Here is a 25,344-nt window from a genome sequence, read left to right as displayed (position 1 = left end):
GGAGGGGAGGAAGAATGTGTTATGAGCCAGGGCCAGTTTTTATATTAATTCCCAGCTGAGGAAAGCGCTTCTATGAGCCCCCAAAGCTCTGGGTTAATAGACTCATGGTTACAAATTCTCAGGGAAGCCCCTCTCTTCAAGGAGGTTAAGGGAGAGACAGAAAACTTCTCATCCCTTTGCTACTGGGCAGGTTTCCCCCACCCCTCAAAACCCTTCTTTTTGGGAAGAGAGATCTGCAAGGGTCCTGGTTATATGCAGAGCTCACTTCCAGTGCCCCATCCAGGTTCCTTGACTCAGTCTTAAGGCCCCCTTTTCTGTCACAATGTGGCAGTTAAAATAGAAGCCTGTTGAGTAACTGCCTCCATCCTCTTCTCCTAAAAACATCTATTGATAATATATAATATTTATTGAACATTTAACAAATGCCAGGTACTATGCTAGCAGTTTACATATTTTATTTCATTCTCTTAGAAGCCCTGCTATTTTGCCCCCTCTCACTGATGAGGAAGCAGGGATAAATAACTTGCTCAAGATTACATAGGAAGTAAGCAGCAGCCCTGAGATTTGAACCCAGGTCCATGTGAGCATGGAGTGTGCATTGTTAATTCCCAGGCACTCGCACTTTGTACAACTTCTTCCCTGGGCCTAGATGAGGGCCAGCTGCACAGTCACTCAAGGTTTGTCTGTTAAATGAACACATTCTCCTTCAGTGTTTAAGGTTGTTATGGGAAACCCTGAGGACAAGCAAGTATTTGGTAGATTTTTAAGATTGGATGGCACTTCCAATCATGTCTTTTACTTGAATTACAGTAATAAAATTTCTGTCTTGCTGTTTGTGAATTCATAAATTTTCTAGTGATGACAAGATGCATAATATTAAGTGTTCAATAATTGTTTCATTTGTCATCTCCTTGAGAAGAATGTGTACGTTAGTGGGGCGCATGCATACAGACCCCCAGTAGGCAGCAAGCGATAATGAATAAATATTTAACAGAAAAAGTAAAGAGGAAGAATAAAAGCTGACCGAGGACCTGCAAAGTCACTGGATGATAAATGGACATTTTCTGGTAACATCAGTTCACTCCAAAAATTGGGGAAGGAAGGTAGATATCATTCTTATGTTAAAATAGATGTTATAGAGCTGGGTAAACACACACACACACACACACACTCTAGAAAATTCCGAGAAACCTTTAGTTTTAAATAGATGACTTAATAAAATGTTTAAGTTTGTTGTTGGGGACAACCATAATAGAGTATGAGAAAAACATTTATACAATGTTTATCCTGTGCCATGTATATATTCACTCTTTTATCCTCACAACAGTCTTATTAAGTAGTTATTATTAGCACCACCATTTTGTGGCTAAGCAAAATGAGACATTGACTGATAGACTACACAACTCCTCCGAGGTCACACAGCTGTCCGATTGGGCCTCAAACCGAGGCCACCTGGCTCCAGAGCCTTTGCTGTCTCTGATGGCCCCACACAAAGTGGAATTTGAGCTGGGTGATGAAGAGTTTGGACAAGTGAGGAAGAGGAGGAAAGGAAATTACAAGGCTCTTTATTATTTGGCCTGAGAAAAGTCCCATGCAGGTGTGAGGCAATAGCTAATACACTGTCTACGCTAAAATATATCAAAGACTTACGTTTTTAAAGGAAATAAACACTGTTGTTCTCAAAATATCTAGTGGACACTATCTCAAGCTCGCGTATTCATTGCTGTTGTCTTTTTCACAAGTTATTTCATGCATGCACATTATTTGCCAAGGGCCTGAAGCAAAAGAATGTGTGTGTTACTTCCTTCGCAACCCTTACTGTGACAGAGCCTTACACACATCACGGTGCTTAATAAATGCTTGTTCAATACCTTTTACCTAAGGAAACAGATTTAGAAAAAGTGGTTACATGACTTAAGATGATGTTCAAAATTTACTTAACAACAAAAACCCGCAAGTAATATCTGGTAGGAAACAGAAATAGAGGGGGGCAAAGACTATGTTTGTCTTTGAAAGATTAAACATAAGAGCAAGTCAGCAAATGCCAAAAAAAAAAAAAAGAGGCATGAATTAGTCAAATGGCCCCAGAGACTGGTTAGAAGGTTTAGGGAGAGAATTGGAATACGGAGATAAAGGAGGGAGAGGAAAGAGGCTGTCAGTGGGTAGCGAGGGGTGAGGGCGTAGGAAAAGAAGCAGTATCGACTTTAAAATACATTATTCATGTGGAAGAGTATGAAGAAGACCCTGTCACTAACTTACCTAGAAGAAAATATTCTAAAAATAAGAGAATCTCTTGTAAAGGGGACCCGAAAAAAATGAGAAAGAGGAAGATTGGGGTGGGGGTAATGTTTTAAGATGGCTTCAAGCTTACGGAATAATTTCAAGAGGAGTATAAAGAACTCCCCTATATTCCTTACATAGATTCGCTGAGTTTTTACCGTGTATCCCCATTGCCTTATCGTGTGTTCTACCACTGTCTCTGTGTCTAAATATTTGTGTGTTATGCAAGTACACACATGCACGTAGACTTGTTCTGAACCATTTTAGAGTACATTGCAGATGAGTCTTTTACTTTTAAATGTATCATAAGGTGAATTTCCTAAGAAGAAGGGCATTCTCTTAACCACAGTGCCATTATGAAAATCAGGAAATTTTAGTGTTGATCTAATACTGTTAGCTATTTTGTAGTTCATACTCAAAATTTTCAGTACTGTTTTTATATAATGGTAGAATTGTAAAATACTGAGAAATCTATCCTGAAAAAAAAAAAAGCACATAAAGTTCAAAAGGGCCTAAGGACAGAAGTATGGAAGGGCCAAATGAAAAGTAGCAATACTAGGAAACTAACCTTGGTAGGGTTTTCCAGGGAAAACCCTCATAAAATAGCATGTCACCTTTTATCAATTTCTTCCATTTTTAAGAACTGTTTTTCTGTTGCGGCCCAAAGAAGACATTGTATCTTACAGTTCTACATTTCTTACAAGCTTTCACAAAAGGATCTGCAGGAACCTGGCCTTCAGTTCTGTTCAAGGATAAACTGTTCTTCGTGACTTGGAAGAGACGTTATTAGCTCGTTGTTGATTCCCTTTAACAGCATCCTGCTTTGCTCTTTCCCTCGTGTATCCGAGTCAGTCCTGAGGTAGAAAGGAGAAGTATTTTACAGGTGAAATGTATGAGATATCTGCTAATATCATAAGCGAAAGTATTTTTCAGTGTGTGCTGTTTCCCATCACTTTAATGGTATCCAGTATAATTAATATCTTTTGAATTTATAGAGGTGTTTGTTTTGGTTAAAATTTAAAAGATAATTGTAAACTTCGTGCATATTAGTTCTCATCATTTTAATGGTATCCAGTATAACTTAATCTCTTTCGAATTTGTGGAGGTGTTTTTTTTGGGGGGGGGTTGAAACTTAAAAGATAATTGTAAACTTTTGTATTTATCGGTTATTTGAAATTCTTACAAGTACTCCTTATTTTTAGTGAGCTGAAACTTTTAGATACACATGCTAAGAACTATCAAAGGCACTGACCTCACACAGAGAGTAACAACCTTTACAAAAATCAAAAGGCTTAAATGAAGCACGACTTTGTTGTTGCTGTTTGCCTTTCATCTACCGTCCCCTGCTGTGGTCTCTGCTGCCCCCGCCACTACTGACACCTTGAGGAAAGAGGGACGGGTGTGGGGTAGGCAGGTGACAAGCTGCGACTAGGAACAAGGTGAGGAGAGTAATTCCCCCACCCCGGGTCCTCCTTTTCAGTACATGTGTGTCCGAGACCTGTGGGGTCAGAGGCTGAGCGGTGGCCCGGATCTTTCCTGGATGCCTCACCAGCAGCCCAGACTGTTCATTCTGCCTCCAGAGCCTTCGTGTTTACATTCCCACCAGCGTCATCACCGTACATCAGCACCCTGTCTCTCCCTGGTCCCCTCTCTAACCCTGCCTCTCCTTCTCTGGCCTGTCCTGTATGTTACCATCACATCTGTCTGCTTGAGACACCTGGCCCCCTTCCTCGGAAGCCTCTAATGGCCTCTTGGTCCCATCCGCAGTCTAAACCAGTGCCGCTCGGACTGTGCTCACTGGTCCAGTGACGTCCGCCAGACAGTTTGTCACCTGTCTGCAGCGAAGTCGTTGCAGAAAGTGAGAGTGCTCAGCAGCTTCCGTGGCATTTCCACAGAGTACAATTTATTTGAATAGAATAATTTTAAGTATCAGGTTGTGTCCTCTCCTTGTTTCTAGCAGAAGGCTGAAGGGCCCCTGGGAGAAGAAGGCTGGCCTTCCGCAGCAGGCGGGGTGAGAGTCCCCGGCTGGAATTCCTCTGTCCCGGGGACGCAGCCGCGCCTCAGTTTCTTACTCTCTCCGCTCCCCGCTTTCCCACAGCACTTCTTTCCAAAGTCCAGCCATTTGCTGTTCTGCAAACACGCCCTGTGCTTGCTCACCTTTTGTTTGGCTCATGTTTGTTTCTCCCCCTGCAGGTGCAAGGAGAGTGGAAAGACCGTAGCACCTGAGGGCTGGGTTACGCGGGGTCCCTGTGTCCTGTCCTCTCTCTGCTCTGTGAGCCCTCCCAGCCGACGGGGCGGCCCAGAGCTGAGGACAGACAAGGCAGCCCACCAGATCAACGGTGGCTGCAGCCGCCGCTCGCTTGCCCCCGGGAGAGATGCAGGGACAAGCGTGCCTGACTGGTGCAGTTGTCCCCAGCTCACGTGGCGAGCGGCCGTGCCTGCCATCTGTGTTTCCTGGGAAGGGGCTGTGCGGGTCTGGAATGGGGTCACCTATGGGTGGCTGACTTAACGGCTCATGAACGTGTGGTTTCTCCTATATGGTGTCATACGCATTTGGTGGTCTCTGGTTATGTCATTCCTTCCGAGCTGTGGTTAGCACAGGTATGCTCTATTTATTTATTTTTTTATCTCTGACATGTCAAGCTGTTTGATTCTATTCTTAGTTTCATCTCCCTCCCTTATTTGTATCTATATTACTATTTTCTGTAATAGCATTGAATATTCTTAAATTGCCACACACCACACCCTCCCTACAAGTAAAAGTCATTTGCTTTTGAATTCTCAAAGAACTTGCCTGTTATTGATCACATTTTTACCTATAGCAAAACTTCTGGGGGAAGAAGGACAGGGTTTTTACCCATTTCCTAGGAGAGTGTAAAGTCTCAAGGGCAGGTTGTGTCTCATCTCTCTCTCCCTGTATCTAGTAAGTATATCTTAATCATAGTAGAGAGTTCTGGGTGATTACCTTAACATCAGGTTAGCTCAGCACTCTGCCTCTGAGGTCAGAGTTCAGTCTCCACATGGAGATTTATTTGCTGTGTTTCCTGCCCTCACACTAACCCGTTAATGCTGGCCAAACGTGTGCTTGGGATTGCAAAGAGCCCTGGATGAAAAACAAAGAATTAGCACCTGTGTTGTGTAAACAGTTCACAACTAGTATTCTCCTGGGCGTGGGGCAGGAGCCCTGTGTTCCCGTTCAAAGGACAACCTCGTATCATTGTTTTTGAAAATAAGGAAAGTGGAGGCGGAACCCTGCTGAACAAAATGTGCGAGTCTGCCTGTAGCTATACTTTGTAAGTAGGTAACAAGTGGTGTAGCTCCCATAACAAGGAAGTAAAAAGCGGTATTTGTTGTGGACTTGAAACAGAGAAAGACAACAGAGAACTTGGGAGCTAATAACTAGAATCATCGAATGTTAACGTTAGGAGGAATCATAGCAGGAACGTAGAGCCTACGAAATGAGATAATAATGGAACTCAAGTTTTCTGATTTAAAATGTGGTGCCATCACTTTTATAAAATAAAATTCTGGTATACATTTGAGCACAACATAGATCGGGAATTTAAGAATTCATTTTTCTTAAGTGAAATAGACCAGAGGCAAGGATTTTACAGAGCGCTTTCAGCGGGAGTAAGAAGAGTGGCGGAGCTGTGCAGAATAAAGAACAGGCGTTCAAATGGAAATTCATAGTGAGAGAGACCGGAGAAATCTCTCTCTCCATTGTGGTGAGAAAATTCCAGCATTTCTATTGATGCTTTGTCCTCATGTAGAAGATTAGGGTAAAAGAGTCTCCTTTGGGGAGATGGGGGGCGGCGTTTGCCCCCTGAGAAGAATTTGCAGACGGTGTATGTAACCAAGCAGAATGGAGACAATTTGTAGCAGAACTAACGTCAGTGGTCCCTCAGCAGCAGCCCTCCGATAATCCACTGGCTGTTTGACACCTTCTCGATGCTTCCCAAGCGCCTGCTCCCCATAACCCCCACCTGCCCTCAGCAGATCTCCTCCCTGTTTCCCTGAGAAAGGTAGATCAGGAAGTGAAAACGCCTCCCCCAACTCCAGGCATGACCCTTCTCCTGTGCGAGGCTGGCCCCCCAGCTCGTGTCTCGGGTACCACCTCCTCAGTCTTTGCGCCCTCATCTGCTTAGTGCCGTCCCACCTGTGGTCCTTAACTGCTCCCTCTCGCCTGGCCTTTTCCTTTCCTGTCAGCATCCTCTCTGTCATCCTGGAAAAGGGAGAAGAAACCTTCTATTCCTAGCGATCAACACAAGTGATCTTTCTAATATGTGAACCTGATCGCATCACCCTGATTAAAAATCTTTCGGAGGATCCCTACAGGTACATTTAACGATCCCCACTGATGATTCATGGTTTGGAGCTAGAGTTTTATTATCGCCGCCAGCCAACATTTTTGTCTTGCTGCCTCTCCCTACAAAGTACAGCACAGTATTTATTCATTTGTTAGAAGTCAAACACAGCGAAAATTTTTTCTGCAAATTTGAATGTAATTCCATGCTATCCATTGCTATCATTGAATTCAATGTTAATTCTGTCTTTTGTCTTGGTAACCGTGAATAAACTGGGGGGGCTCAAGGATAGCCCTTATTTATTAAACATGAAAGATATTTGGGGTAGATAAACAAGATGTAAACAGCTGGGCCTTTCCGTAATCTATCAGCTCTTAACTCACCCAAGACTGTTGATGGTGGCAGAGACAGATAGATTGGTGTACTTGTGCAAGAGACAGTGTTGGATTATTAACTTACATATGCATTAATTTAGTTCTAACTCAGAAGTTTAGGGGTATAAATTCTCATTCAGGCTAGCATTTATTCTAAAACTACCACAGAGAAAACCTTCATAAACCAATGTAAGCTGAGATATTGTAGATGAAGATTTCGTTCATGATAATAAAGTGTGCTTAGCCGGGCCCCGTGCATATCAGTGACTGGATTTAAAAGTAGAAAATAGAGTTTAGGAAAGTTACTCTTTTTGTTTTTCCCTTAGGAACTCATTTAAAATGAAGTTTCCTTAAATTAATTAAAGAGTCATTAGACACTGTTTTGAATGAATTCAAAAATTCTCTTACACTCATTTCACGCTGGCTGCTGTGGCGCAGTGGGTTGGAGCATCATCTCAGGCCGAAAGGTCGCAGGTTTGATTCCCAGTCAGGTTTCATAACCAGGGTTTGGTCCCCATTCAAGGTGTGTACGAGGAGACAACGAGTCGACGTTTCTGTCTCTTTCTCTCTTGCTCTCTTCATCTCCTGTCCTCTTAAAAGTCAAACCTAGTAGTTAGATGAAAAAACAAAATAAACTATTTGCTTTGACACTGTATTATCAGTGTACTTCTCTTCTGAATTTTTCTCTCCTATTCCTTTAAGTCCTTAAATATATTTTAACAATAGCTGGTTTAAAGTTCTCCAATATATGGGTCTCCTATGAGTCCTCTTTTGTTAACTTCTTTTCCTCCCAGCTCTCTGTCAGCTCTAGATCTCTTAAATGCCTGGTTATTTTGTATTATATATTGGACATCACAGATGGAAACGTGTGCGGATCATTGGAGCCGTTGTGGGATCCCTTCTTTCAGTGAGAATGTGTGTTGCCGGCAGGCAGCCAAGTTAGTGCAGGTCGCCTCACGCCACGCGGAGCTGAAGATGGCTCTCTTGGGCCTCGGTCCCCTGTGAGGGCTGGGCCAGTGCAGGCCCATCTGTTCCCCTGGGGTGCAGCCCTTTCAGGTGCCCCTGGAAAGTCTCAGGCTCCCTCCCCTTGGCAGGCTCTGAGAGTGCTGAACGCTCTGCTCAGCTGTTCTGGCCTCTAACTTGAAACTTTCTGCCAGCTTTTCTAGTCATTATCATTAGGAAGGCTTGTCTACGATGAGCCAGCCTGTCCTGCCAGAGGAAGAACGCTTTCTTCCTTTCTTCCTGTTTGTTTTTACAGATTTGAAAACGAATATGCACACCTACATGTTGGTGCCGTGTATGTGCCTGTAATTTATGAACAAACCCGCACACAGTGGTATGGAATCAAGCACTTTGCTCACCAGGGGCACCTTGTCGAAGCTTGGAGACTTGCGCCTCATTTCCCCTTCTTTAGCTGTGGTGTTTGTTCTGTAAATACCTGTGATCTGCCTGGCAGAAATTATTCTGAGTACAAGGGGACATGTCCAATATTTGATGACGATCTCCAACAGGGAAGTTATAGAGATTACTGTGTAAACTTTAGAAAAAAAGAGCTCATCACATTTAAGAAGCACAGCAAATAGAGAGTCTTACTGGTGTGTTTTATTGTATTTTTTTCTCCACCTGCTTTCTAAACTCTATATATTTGAAAAATATTTCAAGATACTAGAATTTGTTTGTGTTTTTTCCTCCTTAAAGCTAGCAATTTGGTGTGTATAAAATATGCATTTGAGAATAGTTGATTTTTTTTTTTTAATTTTGTAAAAATTACTATAGTGGTTAAGGATATAGGCTCTGGGGTCAGGTTCTTTGAATTTGAATTCTGACTTTGCCATATACCAGCTTGTGACCTTGGCCTATTTATTTTATCTTTCTGTTCCCTCGCTGTGATATGGATATAATTATAGAACTACTTCGGTATGACCTACGTGAAGATAAAATGTTATATATATAAATATTTAGTAAGTATTCAGTAACTGTTGATAATAATTAGCAGTTTATTCAGATAATGCAAACTATTTTGTCAGGCGTCTTGAGGGGAAAGTTCTAATAAACTAGTATCTCTTGTCACATATTAGCAAAAATTATCGTTTTAAAACAAAATATATGTTTTATGTGCCTACTTAATGATTACAGTGTAGATGCTTTATATCACTAGTTGTGTAGCAAAGTGCTCAAAGTTTAAACATTAAGACAGTTTTCATGAAGATATATAGTAGATATGTAGCAGTAAGCATAATTTGTGTTTTAAAAAGGTTGGTTACAATCTGAACCAAAAAGTATTTTCAGGTTCTTAGGTTCTGCTTTTGTGGCTTCAAGGTATGGTTGCAATATATTTTATAACAAAGAAGCGTTTAAAACCAAATAAACACAACTTATGTGTGAACATGGGGGAATGACCGCGTCCCCTACACGGTGGTTCCCTTTTCGTATGTGGCATTTACTCTGTGAAACTAAACAAAATGCTTGTGCTGCTGACTGATAACTTCCTATGCTATGATTTGCCTGCCCTTTATCTTCAGGAAATCAGTTCTTATAACATTCAAATCGTGAATTCAGTCCCCCCCGCGAAGTAGGCAGATTTTCTAATTAAAGGTTAAGTGAAAGGAAAAAGTTAGAAGTTGTTGCTTAAAATGCTTTACTCCGAGTCCGAAGATGTCCTTGATTGAGCTGCCACTGCGCTGCAGAGCTGCCCCAGCTTGTACCCTTCGGTAGACCTGGCGTTGCGTGTCCGAGGGAGAGAGGGGAAGAGGAGAGAGATGACCTTCTGCAGTGCCTAGATACACCCACAGAGGCGCTTTGGACCTCAGGGCTCTGTAGATGAGCAAGCTGCCTTGAGCTGAGCCCCGCTTTGAAAGGGAGGGCTGGCGGAAATGAAAGAAGTTCGTCTTCCTTGCACTGGCTGCATCTGCCCCGAGGTGGTGTGGGGCTTGTGAGTCATACAGTTTCAGTTAATTTTTTCGTATTTTAAGAGTGCCTTCTCTGCATACATAAAAGTTCCTGTTTGTTGTCTTCTCCCTTGCAGTCAGTACCTCCATATGTGACTATAATTGATCATTTATTTTTGTTTTTCCTTTTATGTTCTTGTAGTTTTGTTATACATTTTTTCACATCTCTTCTCATCTTACGGCATAACTTTCTATGATGTCTTTTTTCTATATTAAGAATGAATTCCTTGTTTTGAAATTCTTTTATTCTTAAAGACATAGTAAAACAATCTTGTTTACTTTTAAACTGCACTATCATAGAAATTAAAGTATTTAGAAAAAATAGCGTAAGGCAGCCTTAGTAATTATCATTATTGTTGGGTGTTTTATGAAGGGCCAGGAATATTTTGAATGTGGAGAAGCACCAAAAAATGGGATGGAATGATCCTGGAATTTCCATCCTGAGATAGGGTATAAACAAGTATTTACAGACTAAATTTAAAAGCATATAGTATTTACTCCCTTTAGTAAGCATTTACTTTGTTGGATTACAGTACTATTAACGTCTGTAGCCAGGAAATGCCTACAGCATAATTCACATTAGCAAGAAAGAATCTGGGAAGGAGTGATTCATGGCAATGCCAGGACCGCGGCTCATGTGGCGCCATCACGGCAACGCGCGGGAAGCAACCTTAGCTCCCAGCCTGTGCGAGATGACATGAGCCTCATAGGGCGTTTCGTGTTTTCGTGACCGTGTGAAGACACTTTTTAAAAGGTGGAATTAATTTTAATGATAAAGTGTATTTAAATAGATAAAAGTACGATTCCAATATGGAATCAATATTTAAATTTATTAATAAGCTGTTTTACATTCTGGGTATTCATAGTAAATACCTGAAATACGGTGTGTGTTTTACAAGTAAGGCAACATCTCATTTTGGATCCACTTCTTATTGGCAATGCTTGATCTTTAGTTAGATTTCCTAAACTTTATAGGTGAAAAAGAGTTATATACTCAGTTTGTTCCAGATATACATGCTTTTGTTTAACGGAATTGATATGTTTTTAAATTTAAATTAATTAAAATTTAATAAAAAATAAACATTCAGTTCTTCAGGCAGTCTACTGCTCCTATTTCAAGCACTCAGCGGACGTGCGGTGAGTGACCACCGGCACGGAAGCCAGCACAGGTGCAGAACGTAGCATGGAAGGGACGAGACGCACAATCTAAATGAGCAATAATTATTATGTCATGTGGGCAACATTTTAAGTGACGTTTGTATCTGAATTTCATATGGTCTGCTTCATTTTCAGAAAACATTTTGGAGATAATTGCAACCTTCCGTGGTCCTCCGATGGTGGTCTTCACACACTGCCTTATAAACATTGCTGTGGTCAGTGTGGGATGTGAAATCAGCATAGTAGCTGCTGACCAGCATTTTTTAAAACTATGAAATAGTGTTGACAGGAGTGGAGAATGTGTCAGAGTGCTTCCGGTGTCTTAGGTTTCAAGGCACCTCTGTGTCAATTGTACCCAAGTGTTTTGTGTGTACAGGGTCTCATGAAAAAAGGAATTTCTTATTGTTGGTTGCAAATTTTTGAGAAACATCTCTCTGAGGCATACTTTTCATTGCTGCTATACTGCATATTGTGTACGCACACAAATGGTGCATATGTCTAAACAAAATGTTAACCACAAAACGATTGAGCAGTAAGATGAGTGGTATTGCTGATGTGTAGTTAGTAAGATGAAAAAATCTTCAGTGGTAAGTAATCACCATAATAAACACAATATTAATAAACATAAACCCAATAACATATTGGTGTGACTTTCCTCCTCAATTCTGAGTTGACTGTGAGCAGCCACATTTGAATTTGGGGCTAATAGAATAAATACCTAGTTGATCTGGTAACCGTCTTCCTCTAAATTTTGGGTTGGTTGGAAATTTTGAAATTTAAACGTGGGATTTCATCTTAGTTCTTAAGAGTCTTGGATTCTTTCAAAAATAAAAATATAGTATTTAGGCCTAGCTTGTATGAATTACAGAAAAATGGCACACACAATCTCCTTAAAGCATTTAAATAAGTAATTGAATAGTATTCTATATTTAACTATTCTTATATTTTTTAATTTTAGTGACACGATGTTTATAATCTCATCAGATATGCATTAAGATGTATCACAATTGAAGTCAAATCAACCTGGGATCAATCCCAGAAATCTACAACTTTTGACAAAATGTAGATTTCCTTTTGTTAGTCTGATAAGTCTGTTATCTGTTTTTCAAGTTCTGCATAAGCCTCACTTCAGTATGTTTGCCTGACATCCTTCAGCCGTGCAGCGTCAACATGGCAAATAGCTTTTATGCAACGGACATATTTGGAATGCTCTTTTTCCACAGAGGATGAAAACTTGGGCAGCGCTCTCTGTCATGCTTTTAAAAGGCAGAATATGCCAGAATCAGTGCTGTGCAGTGACTGTGGCTTTGCTGTTTTTTTGTGGCAATTGGTTATGACACAGGGACTCTTACAAAACAGACCTGAAGTTTAGATGCAGCCAATAACCTTGAATGCTATTTCAGCTGCACTTCTAACACCAGGTGCTATACTATGTTAGCATATTTTTAAATACTGTGTATCAGCACTGTCTCTTTCTCCTGGAGATTTTCTCTTGCCAAGTGCTTTCTTATGAGGCGATAACACGTGTTCCAGAATATCGCCCTTTTGATGGTTTGCTGTGTTTTTCAAATTTCATATTTCCATACTATTTTTATATATATTTTTAAATGCTGATAAAAATGTTGGTGTAGCACTGTGGGAGGGGAGAAAGAAGAGACAAAAAGTAACAGCTCTAACTGTTTCCAAAAGCAGTAGGACTATACTGATTAGAAATCCCATTAAGAAAGTTATCCCATTGCTTAAATTAAAATATCCCTATTGAAATGTGTTAGGAATGCAACAGAAGCCCAGTATTGGATACTAGGTTCCTTCACCTCTCAGAGCAGGGGCGGGGAGTGGATGGGAACCCACATGCTGGCCTTTCTCCTTTTCAGAAGCACTGTAGGACATCGGTTCCCTTACTCATTCATTTATCGGTACGTACCAGGCCCACGGCTAAACATTGTGAAGATAAAAATTGTCTGTGGCCAGGTTGTGTGTGTTCAAATGGCTTACATGCAGTATGACACATATGCAAAATACACAACATACGGCAGGACTCAGGAAGGACTCGATGTGGTGGCACCTGCTGCTGCGGAGGGTGTGTTATGTATGGGCCTCTTGGCGTGGGGAAGTCAGGGTAAGCAAATTGGAGGGACTTTTGAGCCTGGACTTGAAGGATTGGTAGGTGTCTTCTAAGAACAATTATAAGACACTTGGGAAGACCGTAAGAGTCAGTATTAAAAAGTAGTCTACAAAAATTACCTTTTGAGAATTAAATTAATTGAGTCATTACAAAATAGTAGGCAAAATGTCTTCAAGCCCAAAGGAAGGAGCACCTGCTTTACTGGTAATAGCTACTTAAGTAGTATATTAGTGTTTTGTTTTGTTTTTTAAGTTCTCATCAGAAGAAGACAGGCTGTATGGGAAGTGGTGTATTGTGTGGGTCCCCCACTTTCCAGGGAAAGAGAAAACCTCCAGGAACTTGGATTTCCTGGTCATTATAGAGTGTGTCCTCTGTGGTATGGTGGAGAGTCTTCACTGAAGAATCTCCTCAGCTGGAGGGAAATACTCTTGCAGTTTCTTTCTCCCCACTATCCACAGAACACAGTGATCAAGAGGACGGTCTCAGAATCGTAACTCGTTCAGATTTTGTCTCCAAACTTGCTCAGTGACTCTTGACAAGATATGATACTTGGTCTCCTCATTAGTCTAATGCGATCAAAATTATCTGTCTGCTAAGTAATTATGAGAATTGACCAAAAGTATTGGTCTGAAGAGTTTTACTCAGGGCCGAGCGCATGACACTCCACAAAGCTGCAAATACGATCTGTGATTTTATACTTACCAAGGAGCCTTAATCACCCATTTCTGGATATCGGAATCATCCGATACAGGGTGTGCGGAACGGATGCTTAAGCATTCCGGAAAGCAACTCAGACGTCCCCATCGTGAACTGATGCTCCGCAGCACTCTCCAGTGGTGCTTGTTATCACTGAGAACTGCTCACTCCTGGGTGGGAGGGCGATCCGGCGGCGACATCTGTGACCCCGTTGATCGCCAGGGTTGATTCGGCTGCTCTGGCTGCCTAGGGGGGCACCCCGTCCCCTTCCCCCCTCACCGACCCATGTGCGTCCCTCCCGAAGTGGCCACTCTGTGGAAGGGGATAACCTTCCCCACTAGAGGAGAGGACCGGTCTTTGGTCAAAGGTATAGGGGTAGCTGCACTCCCCTGCTACAACCGCCAAACAAGTTCTCAACAACTAATCATTGTGGGGGGTTTGGGGAAGTGCTGTTTGCCAACCTGCACGAAGGCTACAGGCCTGCTTGCATCAACCTACCAGTGTTGAATGCCAACCCCGGGGATTTTTTGGGAATAATGGCTCATTTTCATTGAGCATTTACTGTGGGTGAAGCACTCTGCTAAGTGCTTTACCTAGCATGTTGGCTAAGCCCCAAAAATGACTCTTCAGGGTAGGTGTTAAAATTCTCCACTTTTAACAACCAGAAAATTAAAGCTCAGAGATGCTAGGGAGCTTCCCGAGGGCACACCCAGGCGTTACAGGGCAGAGGCAGAATCTGAGCCTCCGCCTGCCTGCTCCCAGCCACTGTGCTGTGCTCCATGGGATTCAGACCAGGAAGGCCGGGTTTCGGATCCAGTTCCACTTCTTTCCAGGAACATGATCCTAAACGAGTGGTTTTAGCCTCTTTGAGCCTCAGAGTCTTCATCTGAAGCACACAATGAATACGTCCTCTGCAGGCCTGTTCAGAGGATTAGAAGTAAGGCACAGAAGTACCTGGCACAGTTTCTAGTGTGTGAAAGTGACCCAACAAGATGTGATTGTTACAGTTGGGGGCTCTCTAGACTGCTTGTTGCTTCCCACTGTCCCCCTTGGCATGTGACTTCAGTGTCTCTTGAAGAGAAAAGGAAACCTTTATACTTTTCAACTGCAAATACATGTAGACTGTGACTTGATTATTTAAATTAGAAAACAGCTGAGGCTGTTACCTGTTTTAAGGACTGACATATGTCCTACATAGCCATTGTAGTTTCTTTTCACTATTTTTATTGCGACAAAATACATATATAACAAAAAGAAACAAAAATATATATATATTTAACAAAATATGCCATTTTATAACAATTTTTTAACAAAGTATTCCAGTTGCAAAATATGTTGGAAGCATATGATACAGTCAGTGTGGAGTTGATGATATATTTTATACTTCCTTTTCATGTTTCTAAAGAATTTTACTTTACATGTCTAAAGAGTAACCATTTCTGTTTTTTAATTAGAAGAATTTTAAAAGTTCTACTGTTTAGGTTTTTTGAGAATTACTGGAATATTATATTTGATTCAAACCCAAAATCATGTTTGGCAAACATAAAAATAAACCTAAACCCGGCTTGGCATCGTTTCCCTTAAAATGTAATCTACTTTCAGACAGAGGGGATTAAACATGACTGATAAAGGGCTTGTAATCTGTTCTGTAGATCTTTAAAATGTTAGCAGGATCCTTGGAACAGGTTGAGTGTTTCAAGTTTCAATGAGATAGCCTAAAACTGATCATGGCCCTCTTTCTTTTTTTTTTCCTTTTTTCTTTTTTAATTGTATAAAAGGAATTTGCTAATAATGCTGAGGTACTTTTCCAGGGCCTATTTTCAGGACATAAAGATATAATAAGAATATAGTATGAATATATGCTAACTGAATTTTTCCCCACATGCCTTTTTCAATTTACTTTAAAATATATTTAAATGTTTTCATTTGCAAAAATTTCTGATATTTGGCCAGGTAAGGGCATAAGCAGCTAAGTTTCACTTGTCTGGTTAAGTATCCAGGCATAACATGAGGGATTGATTTTAGATTGAAATTGCCTCCTTTACCCAGTAATCTCTTTCATTGAGTAGTGACCCCAACACTGTACCCATGAGAATAGCCTAGAGAACTTGAAAATACGTAATCCCTGGACTTGATCCACAGGGACTCTTTTTTTTTTTTTTTTTTTTTTAAGACTTTATATTTAGAGAAAGGGAAAGGGGGAAAGATAGGGAGATAACACGATGTGTGAGAGAGAACATCAGTTGCCTCTCGCACACCCCAGCTGGGGACCTGGCCTGCAACCCAGGCGTGTGTCCTGACCGGGAATTGAACCGGTGACCTTTCAGGTTGCCGGCCAGCGCTCAACCCACTGAGCCACACCAGCCAGGGCGAGATTCTGATTTAACAGGTTTAGTTTAGGATTTGACAAGGCCCGTGGGTAAGACGCATGCAGCCAGGGTCGAGAACCACTGGGTTCAGATGAGCACTAGGTGAGGTGAGACAGGGTGCGGTGCAATATGGAGGAGGGGCGGCAGGCGCGAGCTCCGTGCTTGCAGTCAAACCCCAGGGAAGAGGAAATGAAAGCTCACTGAGCGTCCAGGATTGAGAAAATGATGCAGCTTTTTCTCTTTTTGTCATTGTAGACATGGAAGGACTTTAATGAAACTTAAATGATTCAACAAAAGATGCTCTAATGGATGACAGTGAAACGCCTGCATATAATCTCCAGATAGAACCGCAAGATGGGTGTCATCCTGGGGACAGTGTGGAAGGTATAGTAACGCGCTTGCCTTCTGCGTCAGACGAGAATGAAAATCAGCTTGACCGGGAAGGGCACGACCGTGTGACCGGTAGCGACAGCACGATGGGCAAACCCGCAGCGTCCGAGCAGGACAGCCTCAACAACAATGAAAGCTGCACACCGAGCGAGGTGGCGGCAAGTGAGGACTTGGAGAACAGTCCCTGTGAAGGCTCTAGAGACGGACAGGACTTCTTGGAAAAGGACAGAAAAATACCTGGAAAGAGAAGTCCAAGGAGCAAAAGAGTCACTGCGAAAAAGATATCACCAGGTATTTTTTTTTTGTAATTACTATTTATGCTGTTCTTTCCAAATAAACCTTCTTCCCACCCTCTACTGTGCATTCTGTCCTGCGTCTTGCTTTTCTTCTCTAATAGGTTCTGGAGCTAGTTCTGCAGTGGCACATACGGGTCCAGCTGTGTGGCGTGCCGTGCACATAGCACGTCTCCATAGCATTCCACTGTATGGGTGCAGCGTCATTTATTGACATTCTTTATACGTGTCATCACTGTGACTTTGATCTTTAACCTGTGAATTTATGTGCTGGTACAGTCTTACTAAGCCTCTTTATAGAATCTCAGCGTCTCACTCGATAGGTGAATAATGTACATTAACATGTAATGTTGAATAAGATGTCAAGCTTTAATTATCTAGAATTACTTTGGTTACAGAGTAATTCAGAGTATTTTTTTTTATTGGGTATGTGGTTTGGCAGTTAAAGTTTTGATCTGTGGACAATACTGTCTGGAGGACAGGACAGCCTTGGAAAAAGGCAGCCTCTGGTTACTTTGGATCAAAACGCAGGACGAGGGAGTTCTGGTACGTCCCACACTGGGACTCCTTAGTCGGCACCACTTGCCCAAACGTCAGGCTCCCGTGATGGAACAGCATCTCCTCCCATCCTCCCCTGCCTTCTGCTTCTTTGGCTGATTAAAGATACAGTCTGTCTGTCCCTAGCTTGATTTTATTTGTCTTTTTTATTTGGGATGAAAGATGAAACTTCCCCATTTCTACAAATCAATCCTTATTTATTCTATGAAGTAACTTAATAACTTGTTAATGTTACCGATAATTTGACTTTCCAGTTAATTAATCCCTTTGTCTTTGATTCCTTAGTAGGCTTAAAGCAAATTAAAATAATTTTGGCAAGAGCGATGAAAGCATTTTTCTAAAAGATCTATATTAGAAGATGATATATACAGTACTATTTGTATATAAATTGGTTTATTCTTTATAGTTCAAGGGCCATTTGTGCCTCTCTAATCTGATCATGTGATGTTTTTAAGAACTGAGACCTAGTTACATATGTATAAGGGTCAGTGATAACTTCAAGATTATGGCTCCTTTTATTCCTCCCTTCATGACCTTATTCCAGTTTCCCAAGACATAATTGTATAATTTAAAGTTATTAGTACTCACTACCAGTGAGCAGATATATGTAGAATTACCCTCCCCTAATGCATTGGATTAATATGATGTCTAAAACCTAGGTATGGTCTTTATACAGATTATTTATTAAACTTATTTAATGTATCTTATATCAAATGGGTTTCAGAGTGTAAGATGCTGAATTAAGAGTTGCAAAACCCAAGTTCGAATCTTACTTCTGGTTTTAGGTCACTTGGTGGAGACCTAATTATTCTGTCCTTCAGTTTCCTCATCTGTATAATGCTGATGTCCATCTGCATATATCTGTAAGATTCCTTTCTGAGCATTGAGTATCTTAGATTTCTGAATAGAAATGGAATGGTCTACACTCGATTAAAGTTTGGTGATTCACCCCTAGCATATCTGTAGAATTTTTTAACACATAAGGGGTACCTTTTTATTTGCACTTTGTTTTGTTAATTTAAAGAAATGTGGGTAGGCAAAAGAATTTTAAACTGAATGACAGGATTTTTTTTTTGAGGCTAGAATTATCTTCCTTGTGACCTGAAAAGGGACCTAGAATGGGAAGCTTTAGGATTGCCTGGCAGCCTTCCTCGGTTTACCCTAAGAGACCCCTGAAGTATGTGCCGAGCACCAAGTCTAAGTGACCGTGTTCTGTGCTCCCTCTAGTTGGTCCGTTCCTCTCTGTCCCCACTGCCATGGCTCAGCATTATGACCTTGAGCCAGAGTCCTACAGAAGCCCCCTAAAGATGTCTCCCAACCTGCTCCTCCATAATCCACTCTGTGTCAAAACTAACAAAGCAGGCAGTTTATGCTAGACATGGGCATGTTTACTCTCCTCTTATGTTAAGATCCTAGGTAAGTACAGTTTCAAAATTATGCAGATGAGTATTTTTCTAATATCAGAATAGTTTCTAAAATATGAAATGATATATAAAACAGGACATTCAATCCCAACTCAGAAATGTTTGTTGAAGGTACGCGATCTCAATACTTTTTTAGAAATATATATTAAGGTAAATTTATTCACTTTTCCTTACCTACTTTATGCTCCCTTACCTAGTTTAATTTATAGTATTTTTTTCAGCATCCCAAAGCTGGTACTGTAAAAAATAAAAAATAAAAAATAGAGCAAGAGTATTTTTGGGAGGCATGCCATTTGTAGATTTTCTTAAAACAACATTTCTATATACCTACTAAAACCTCGAACTTGGCCTCACATAAGTCCGGCTGTCATTATATTATGAGATTATATTTTCCTTAAGAGAATGGAATCCCTTTCATGTAAAGCAGAGTTACATGCTGCACTACATCCAGTTTTTACTGGCATAGTTTTAGGTAAATAATATTCCAAAAATTAATGAAAATCAGCGTATAAATTTCTAACAAGTTTTATTGAGATACAATTCACATACCATATAATGCTCCCACTTAAAGTATACAATTCAGTGATTTTTAGCATATTCAAAAAGCTGTGCAACCCTTACGACAGTCAATTCCAGAACACTTCCACTGCCACGCATGGAAACCCCACACCTGTCGCTAGTCACCCTCTGTTTCCCCCTTAGCCATCTCAGCACTAGGCAGCCACTCATACACTTCCTTCCTCTATGGACTTGCCTGCTCTGCACTTTTCATATAAACGGAATCGTACCATGTATGGCCTGTTATGACCGGCTTTCACTTAGCATAATAGTTTCAGTATTCCCCCTTGTTGTAGCATGTATCAATACTTCATTCCTTCTGTGGTCAAATAATACTCCATTACATGCATATTTTATATTTCATTTATCTATCTGTCAGGTGCTGGCTATTAGGGCTATTTCTACTTTTTGACTATTATGACTAGTGCTCCTGGAACATGTGCATATAAGTTTTTGTGTGGACCCATGTTTTCATTTGGGGGCAGGGGGTGTTAAGTATGCATAGGAGAATTACTGGATCGTAAAGTAACTAACTTTTTGAAGGACCATCAAGCTGTTTCCAAAAGTGGCTATACCATTTTACATTCCCACCAGCAATATAGGAAGGTTATAATTCATCCACATTTCTCCAATACTTTGTAATATCTGACTTTTTTGGTTGTAGCCAGCTTTTGTAATTTAGATGCAATTTGCATGCCATAAAATTCGCCTTTATAAAGTGTACAACCTAGTGATTTTAGTATATTCACAACGTTGCACAACCATCTAATTCTAGGACATTTTATCCCCCAAAAAAGAAACCTTGTCCCCATTAGCAGTCACTCCCCATTTTCCCCCCACCCCATCCCTGGCAACTTATAGGGCATAAATTTTACATGGTTGTAAGATACAAGTTCAGATTAGGTGCCTGATGGTTGGCAAACAACACACTTCAGTTATTTACTCAGTCACCATAGTACCTAATCATTTGACAGAACAGTTCAGCCAGTGGCAGGGAGCCAAAGATACACAGGAGGTGGAAATTGAGAAAGGAAGACCCTTCCAGACAGAACTTGGCCACTATTCAATGCCCAGGCTTATTCCTCTGGAGTCCTTCACATTGTGGCCACCGGGAGGTGACAAAGAGGGCCTGAAAGCTAGAGGACAACAAACCTTGGGAACGGATTGGTATCCTGAAGTCAGGCTTGTGTAGTGAGAAGAACAGAGACGGGTTTTGAATATTGGCTCTACCTGTTCCTACCTGTGTGACCCTAGAAAAGTAGTAACTCTTTTCCCTGCGCCTCTTTCCTCATCTGCATGTCTTGCAGCATCGTCTGTAAGATGAGCGACCCTGAACGCGAAGCACTCTGTAACGTGCCCAGTAGAAAACAGGTGCTTCTAAATGGTAGTTGTCATCTTTATGTACGTCGCCAGATTTTTAAGTGGCACGAATAGGAGCAACGTTCAGCAAAATTAAGAAAATTGTTTCATGCGACTCAAAATCCATCGTACCTCTTTTGTCAGTATCTTTCTTCTGGGATCTTTGTAATACGCTCTTTTTAGATTAACCTACCCCTGCCCTTCTCTCCCTGAAGTATATTCCCAGAAACATACTTTCAGTGCATCCTAGTCACGCCAGCTGGCACGTTAACTGATAGCTGAAGTAATCACTAACTGGTCGTGCCATAAAGTCTGAATCTTCAAGGCATATTTGCATTTTACATATCCGGCTTCTACCATAGAACCTTTATAGGTGGCATTAAATATATGCCTATGTATTTGTTTGAGAAACAAAATATTTATATTTTCAGGCTTATAAGAAGATCGTACAATTTATATAAGGCCACATAAAATTTGAGAATTTCATTATCCTGGAGAACTAAGACTATTTTATGTGATAGCTGATGAATTCAGTGTGTTTGGAATAAACTGGAAAAGATGGTAAAAATTGCACCATTTTGATATTAGCAAAGTGGTTAGTGTATGTTTAGTGGGAAAACAGTATATTAATGCACTTGAAACTTTGATACTCGAGTTGTCTATAGGCCTGGATAAGAAGTTTAAAAACTAGCAGAATTAATCACATGCTTGGGGAATCCCTTGAATATATTAAACCATGGTAAAGTACAAAATGTCCAATCAGATGCATAAGAAGAAACTTAGGGAATCAAAACATTGGTGCTAGTTGGTATAGGCAAAATTTAAATCCCAGCAATATTAATATGTACTAATTGTGCCTTAATATGAATTTAAAACAGCGGGGGGCGTACTCTAGAAAGTGGTGGAACTCGAAGGACTAGCTCCAAGTGCTGTGACTTTAAAAAAAACAGAAGGTGTTACTGCCCACAGGACTACCTGCTTTTACAATCTCCGAACCAATGGGCACAATGTCTAGCATAGGAACTACAAACCCCATGTATTAACATTTATTTCTGATCCGCCTCCCAAAATGATAGCCAAGATAGGATCAGCATAAACGAGTAAGATGGTTTGAGGAATCCGGGGAGCAGTGGTTCAAAGAAGCATAACATGAAATCACAGACACAAAGGCATTTTGTTCTATTTTTTATTGCAGTAAAATACATACATAAATTTGCCAGTCTAAGTGTTACAGTTCAGTGATATTAATTACACGTTGTGTAACCATCACCACTATCTACTTCCAAAATTTTTTATCACCGCAAACAGACTTTATGCATAGTCTGTTTATGGAGCTTTAAGCATAAATGCTCCATCTTTCCTCCTTTAGCCTCTGGTAACCTCTGTTCTACTTTCTGTCCGTATGAATTTGTCTGTTCTAGATACTTCACGTAAGTGGAATCACAGGATATTTGTCCTTTTGTGGCCGGCTTTTTTCACTTCGGAAGTCTTCAGGGTCCATCCGTGTTGCCACATGTGTTCCATTGTACATGTATGATGGAGAACTGGCCAGTCCGGCCATAGCAGTGGGCTTGTTCAGAAGGCAGTAGAAGCAAGGCTCTGGGCACAGTCGCGGTGACACACTGAATTACTGTAGGAGGCGGCCTGGTCTGTACGGTGTCAGACAGTCTATCGATTTGAATATGGAAACTAGAACTGACACTGAGGTTTTCATGAAAGTGGAAGTCACGATGAATAATGATTACATTTCGATCATCTTGTGCATCATTTCAGGCAATGTGGGCCAAGCATTTATTAGTGATTTTTCTTTTTAGAAGTTTGTATTACTTCTTTTTATTTTGAAAAATGTTTCTGTGGCCATTAGCTCTGGCATGTGCTGCTCTTCTGGGACCCAGATGTAGTTCTAAAGTTAACAGGCCAGAGTTTAAAGGGGGAAAGTTAACTCCTGTAGTCAGCAGCTTCGCAGGGTAAACGCATTTATCTTCCTGTTCAGATCTGTTTTGTTTGGGGCAAGCTAGGGCTTCAAATCACAACTAAGCCATTTTTTCTTTGGGAGAATCAAGTTTTTGGTCAGGTTTTAACCTGCATACTTTTATTAATTATAATTCTGCAAGAAATGGTTTAGTGTGCGCTAACAGAAGCAATCTAACATCAGCACAGTCTTAATCAGGACATTAACTATGGTTTCAGGGGAGAGGGAGTTCATATAATTAGTTTTATTTGTAACTTTTATTGTTAACATATTTTTTAAGGTGTTCCACCGTGATGGAAGTGTATTCTAACGTAGGCATTTTACTTACTTCTTAAAGGACTTGCTTCAGGAGATGCCACCCCTTTGATGCAAGAAAACGTGCTAAGCACAGTCACGCACACTCTTGGTGATGCAGAGTCTGCTGAAGTAAATGCTAACAATCCACCAGGAGCCCCAAAGCTGGCTTTGCAGTCCCTCTTCTCACTCATACGAGGTGAAGTGGAGCAGTTGGACTCGAGGGCACTTCCCCTCTGCCTTCACCAGGTACTACGTTCGACCCTTCGCTTTCAGCCTCACTAATGTTCTGGGACCAATGTTAGTAATGACCTGAAGTCCAGTCCTGTGTAATCCGTTCTACCCCACGTGTCATTAGTGAGCCCAGGAAAAGGCGACCCTGGGAAAGTGGGTGCTGGGAAACTTGAGTATTACTGGCTAGCAGCCACCCGTGGATAATGAACCTGTACTTCAGACAAGCGCTAACTTCTTTTATTTAGGGAATAAGCCCAGGTCAAAGAGGGTATGGAGGGATAAATAGTAGTGGAAAAAATGTAGTTAAAATATTGTAAAAATAATAATAAAAAATAAAATAAAAGTACAGGCTTTGGTTTTATATGCCAGAGGGAAGGGGGTGGGGAGCAAAGGGGGCCAAATACATGGTGATGGGCGATGATTTGACTTTGGGCGGCGGGCACACAGTGCAACATACTGATCATGTGTCATAGAGATGACACATGAAAACCTTACTTAAAAACCTACATGATCCCCTTAAACAAGGACACCCCCAATAAATTTAATGCTTTTAAAAAAGTATGGACTTTGACTCTACCACTGACAAGCTAAGTGCCTTTCAGTTTCTTCTGGAACGTTGTAGATGAGTGAATGAGATCATGCATGTAAAAGAATTTAACAAGGTGCTTGGTACACAGTAAATTCAGATAAATATTAAGCATTATAACTATTCTCCCTGTCCCTAATGCAAAGATTGCTTGTTAGAAGAAGGCTAGGGATTAGCAAAGACGCACTGAAGCTTGCAGCGGAGGAAGCCAGCGATGGCCGCCCTTCTCTGCCCAAGAATACAAACATCCTCCTGCCTCCCAAGGGAGACCCACATCAGGGAGAGGTGAAGCGACACTTCTCTTATTTCCGTAGCTCCCAGCACCTCACACTGGGCCGTTCACCTGGACTCACCATTTGTTGACTTGTTGCCAAAGCCTTGCCCTCTCCATCCACATATTTTCCTCTTCCCCCCCATCCCAATCCATTCAGTAGGTCTTGCAGATCTGCTTCAGAATAATGTCCAGAATCTGATGTCTTCTTACCTCCTTCATTGCTACTATCTCAGTACAAGACACCATGGAATCTCACCTGTATTGTTGCTGTAAACTCCTCACTGGAAACCTCTCTGCTCTCACTCTTCCTTCCATTTAGTATTTTTCCTCTACACAGCAGCCGCTGTGATCCAGATGAAACGTAAGTCAGGTCACATTGCTCCTCTGCTCACAGCCCGCCGGTGGCTTCCCTTCTCCTTCAGAGTAGAAGCCAGAATCCTTACCACAGTGCAAGACCCTGCGTTATCAGGCCCTTATCTCTTAGACCTCCTTCCTAAAGCTCCCCTTCCAGCTCATTCCCTCCCAGGAACACTGGCCTCCTTGCACTTCCTCGCATATACCAAGGATGTTCCTACTTCATGTCTCCTTTCTACCCTTTCTCAGGAAGCTGCTGGAGGATGTGCTCCAGCCAAACAAGGGAGTAAACCAAGGAATAGGAAGATGTGAGATATAGGCAGTTGAGGATGCTACCCAGAAGAGAGGTGAAGGGAATCTCCATGTGAACAGAGCTTCTAAGATGACAGCTACATACCAAGAAGGAAAGGGTAGTCAATCCTATGTCGAGCAGGTCAGAAGAATCTGATCTTATAAAACATAAGCAGAACCTAAAAATCAATTGAGCCTTTCTAAAGTACTCAGAGTAGAAAATTAGTATAGATTCAAAGTTTAGATTAAACTGAAAATTTACAGAAAGGTGACATCTACTATTGCTCATGAAAAAGTGTTACATCTATAGGATAAATTTTAAGTTAAGCATATATTTTCCTTTGAAAGTGTACTGTTTCCACCGTGGAATTTGGAAAAGCCATTCCTCTCATTCCTAGTTTATAGGTTTGACAAATAGCTTATTGTTCTTTGCATTGGCAGCTACCGGGGAAAATGGAGATAGTGATCTGTAAGTGGGGCACCTTTTTTTTTTTTTTTAACTA

The 25,344-nt window shown here is 41.2% G+C and overlaps 1 protein-coding gene across 1 annotated transcript in view; it reads left to right on the top strand.

Annotated features, from left to right (window-relative positions):
* Nucleotides 1-25,344, top strand: part of CNST (consortin, connexin sorting protein) — a 62,763-nt gene that overhangs the window by 8,382 nt on the left and 29,037 nt on the right. Inside the window, exons 2-3 of the mRNA XM_054576678.1 lie at nt 16,510-16,935; nt 23,146-23,351. Of these exons, the coding sequence (XP_054432653.1) occupies nt 16,560-16,935; nt 23,146-23,351 (582 nt within the window). The 5' untranslated portion in view covers nt 16,510-16,559. The remainder of the gene's footprint in view (nt 1-16,509; nt 16,936-23,145; nt 23,352-25,344) is intronic.

This window comes from Pteronotus mesoamericanus, unplaced genomic scaffold, assembly GCF_021234165.1.
Source record: "Pteronotus mesoamericanus isolate MK-2021 breed Mesoamerican mustached bat unplaced genomic scaffold, CSHL_Meso_final contig_347, whole genome shotgun sequence".
In the NCBI taxonomy this organism is placed as follows: Eukaryota; Metazoa; Chordata; class Mammalia; order Chiroptera; family Mormoopidae; genus Pteronotus; species Pteronotus mesoamericanus.
Note: the sequence above shows the minus strand (reverse complement) of the source record. Positions and strands in the feature narration are given on the sequence as shown.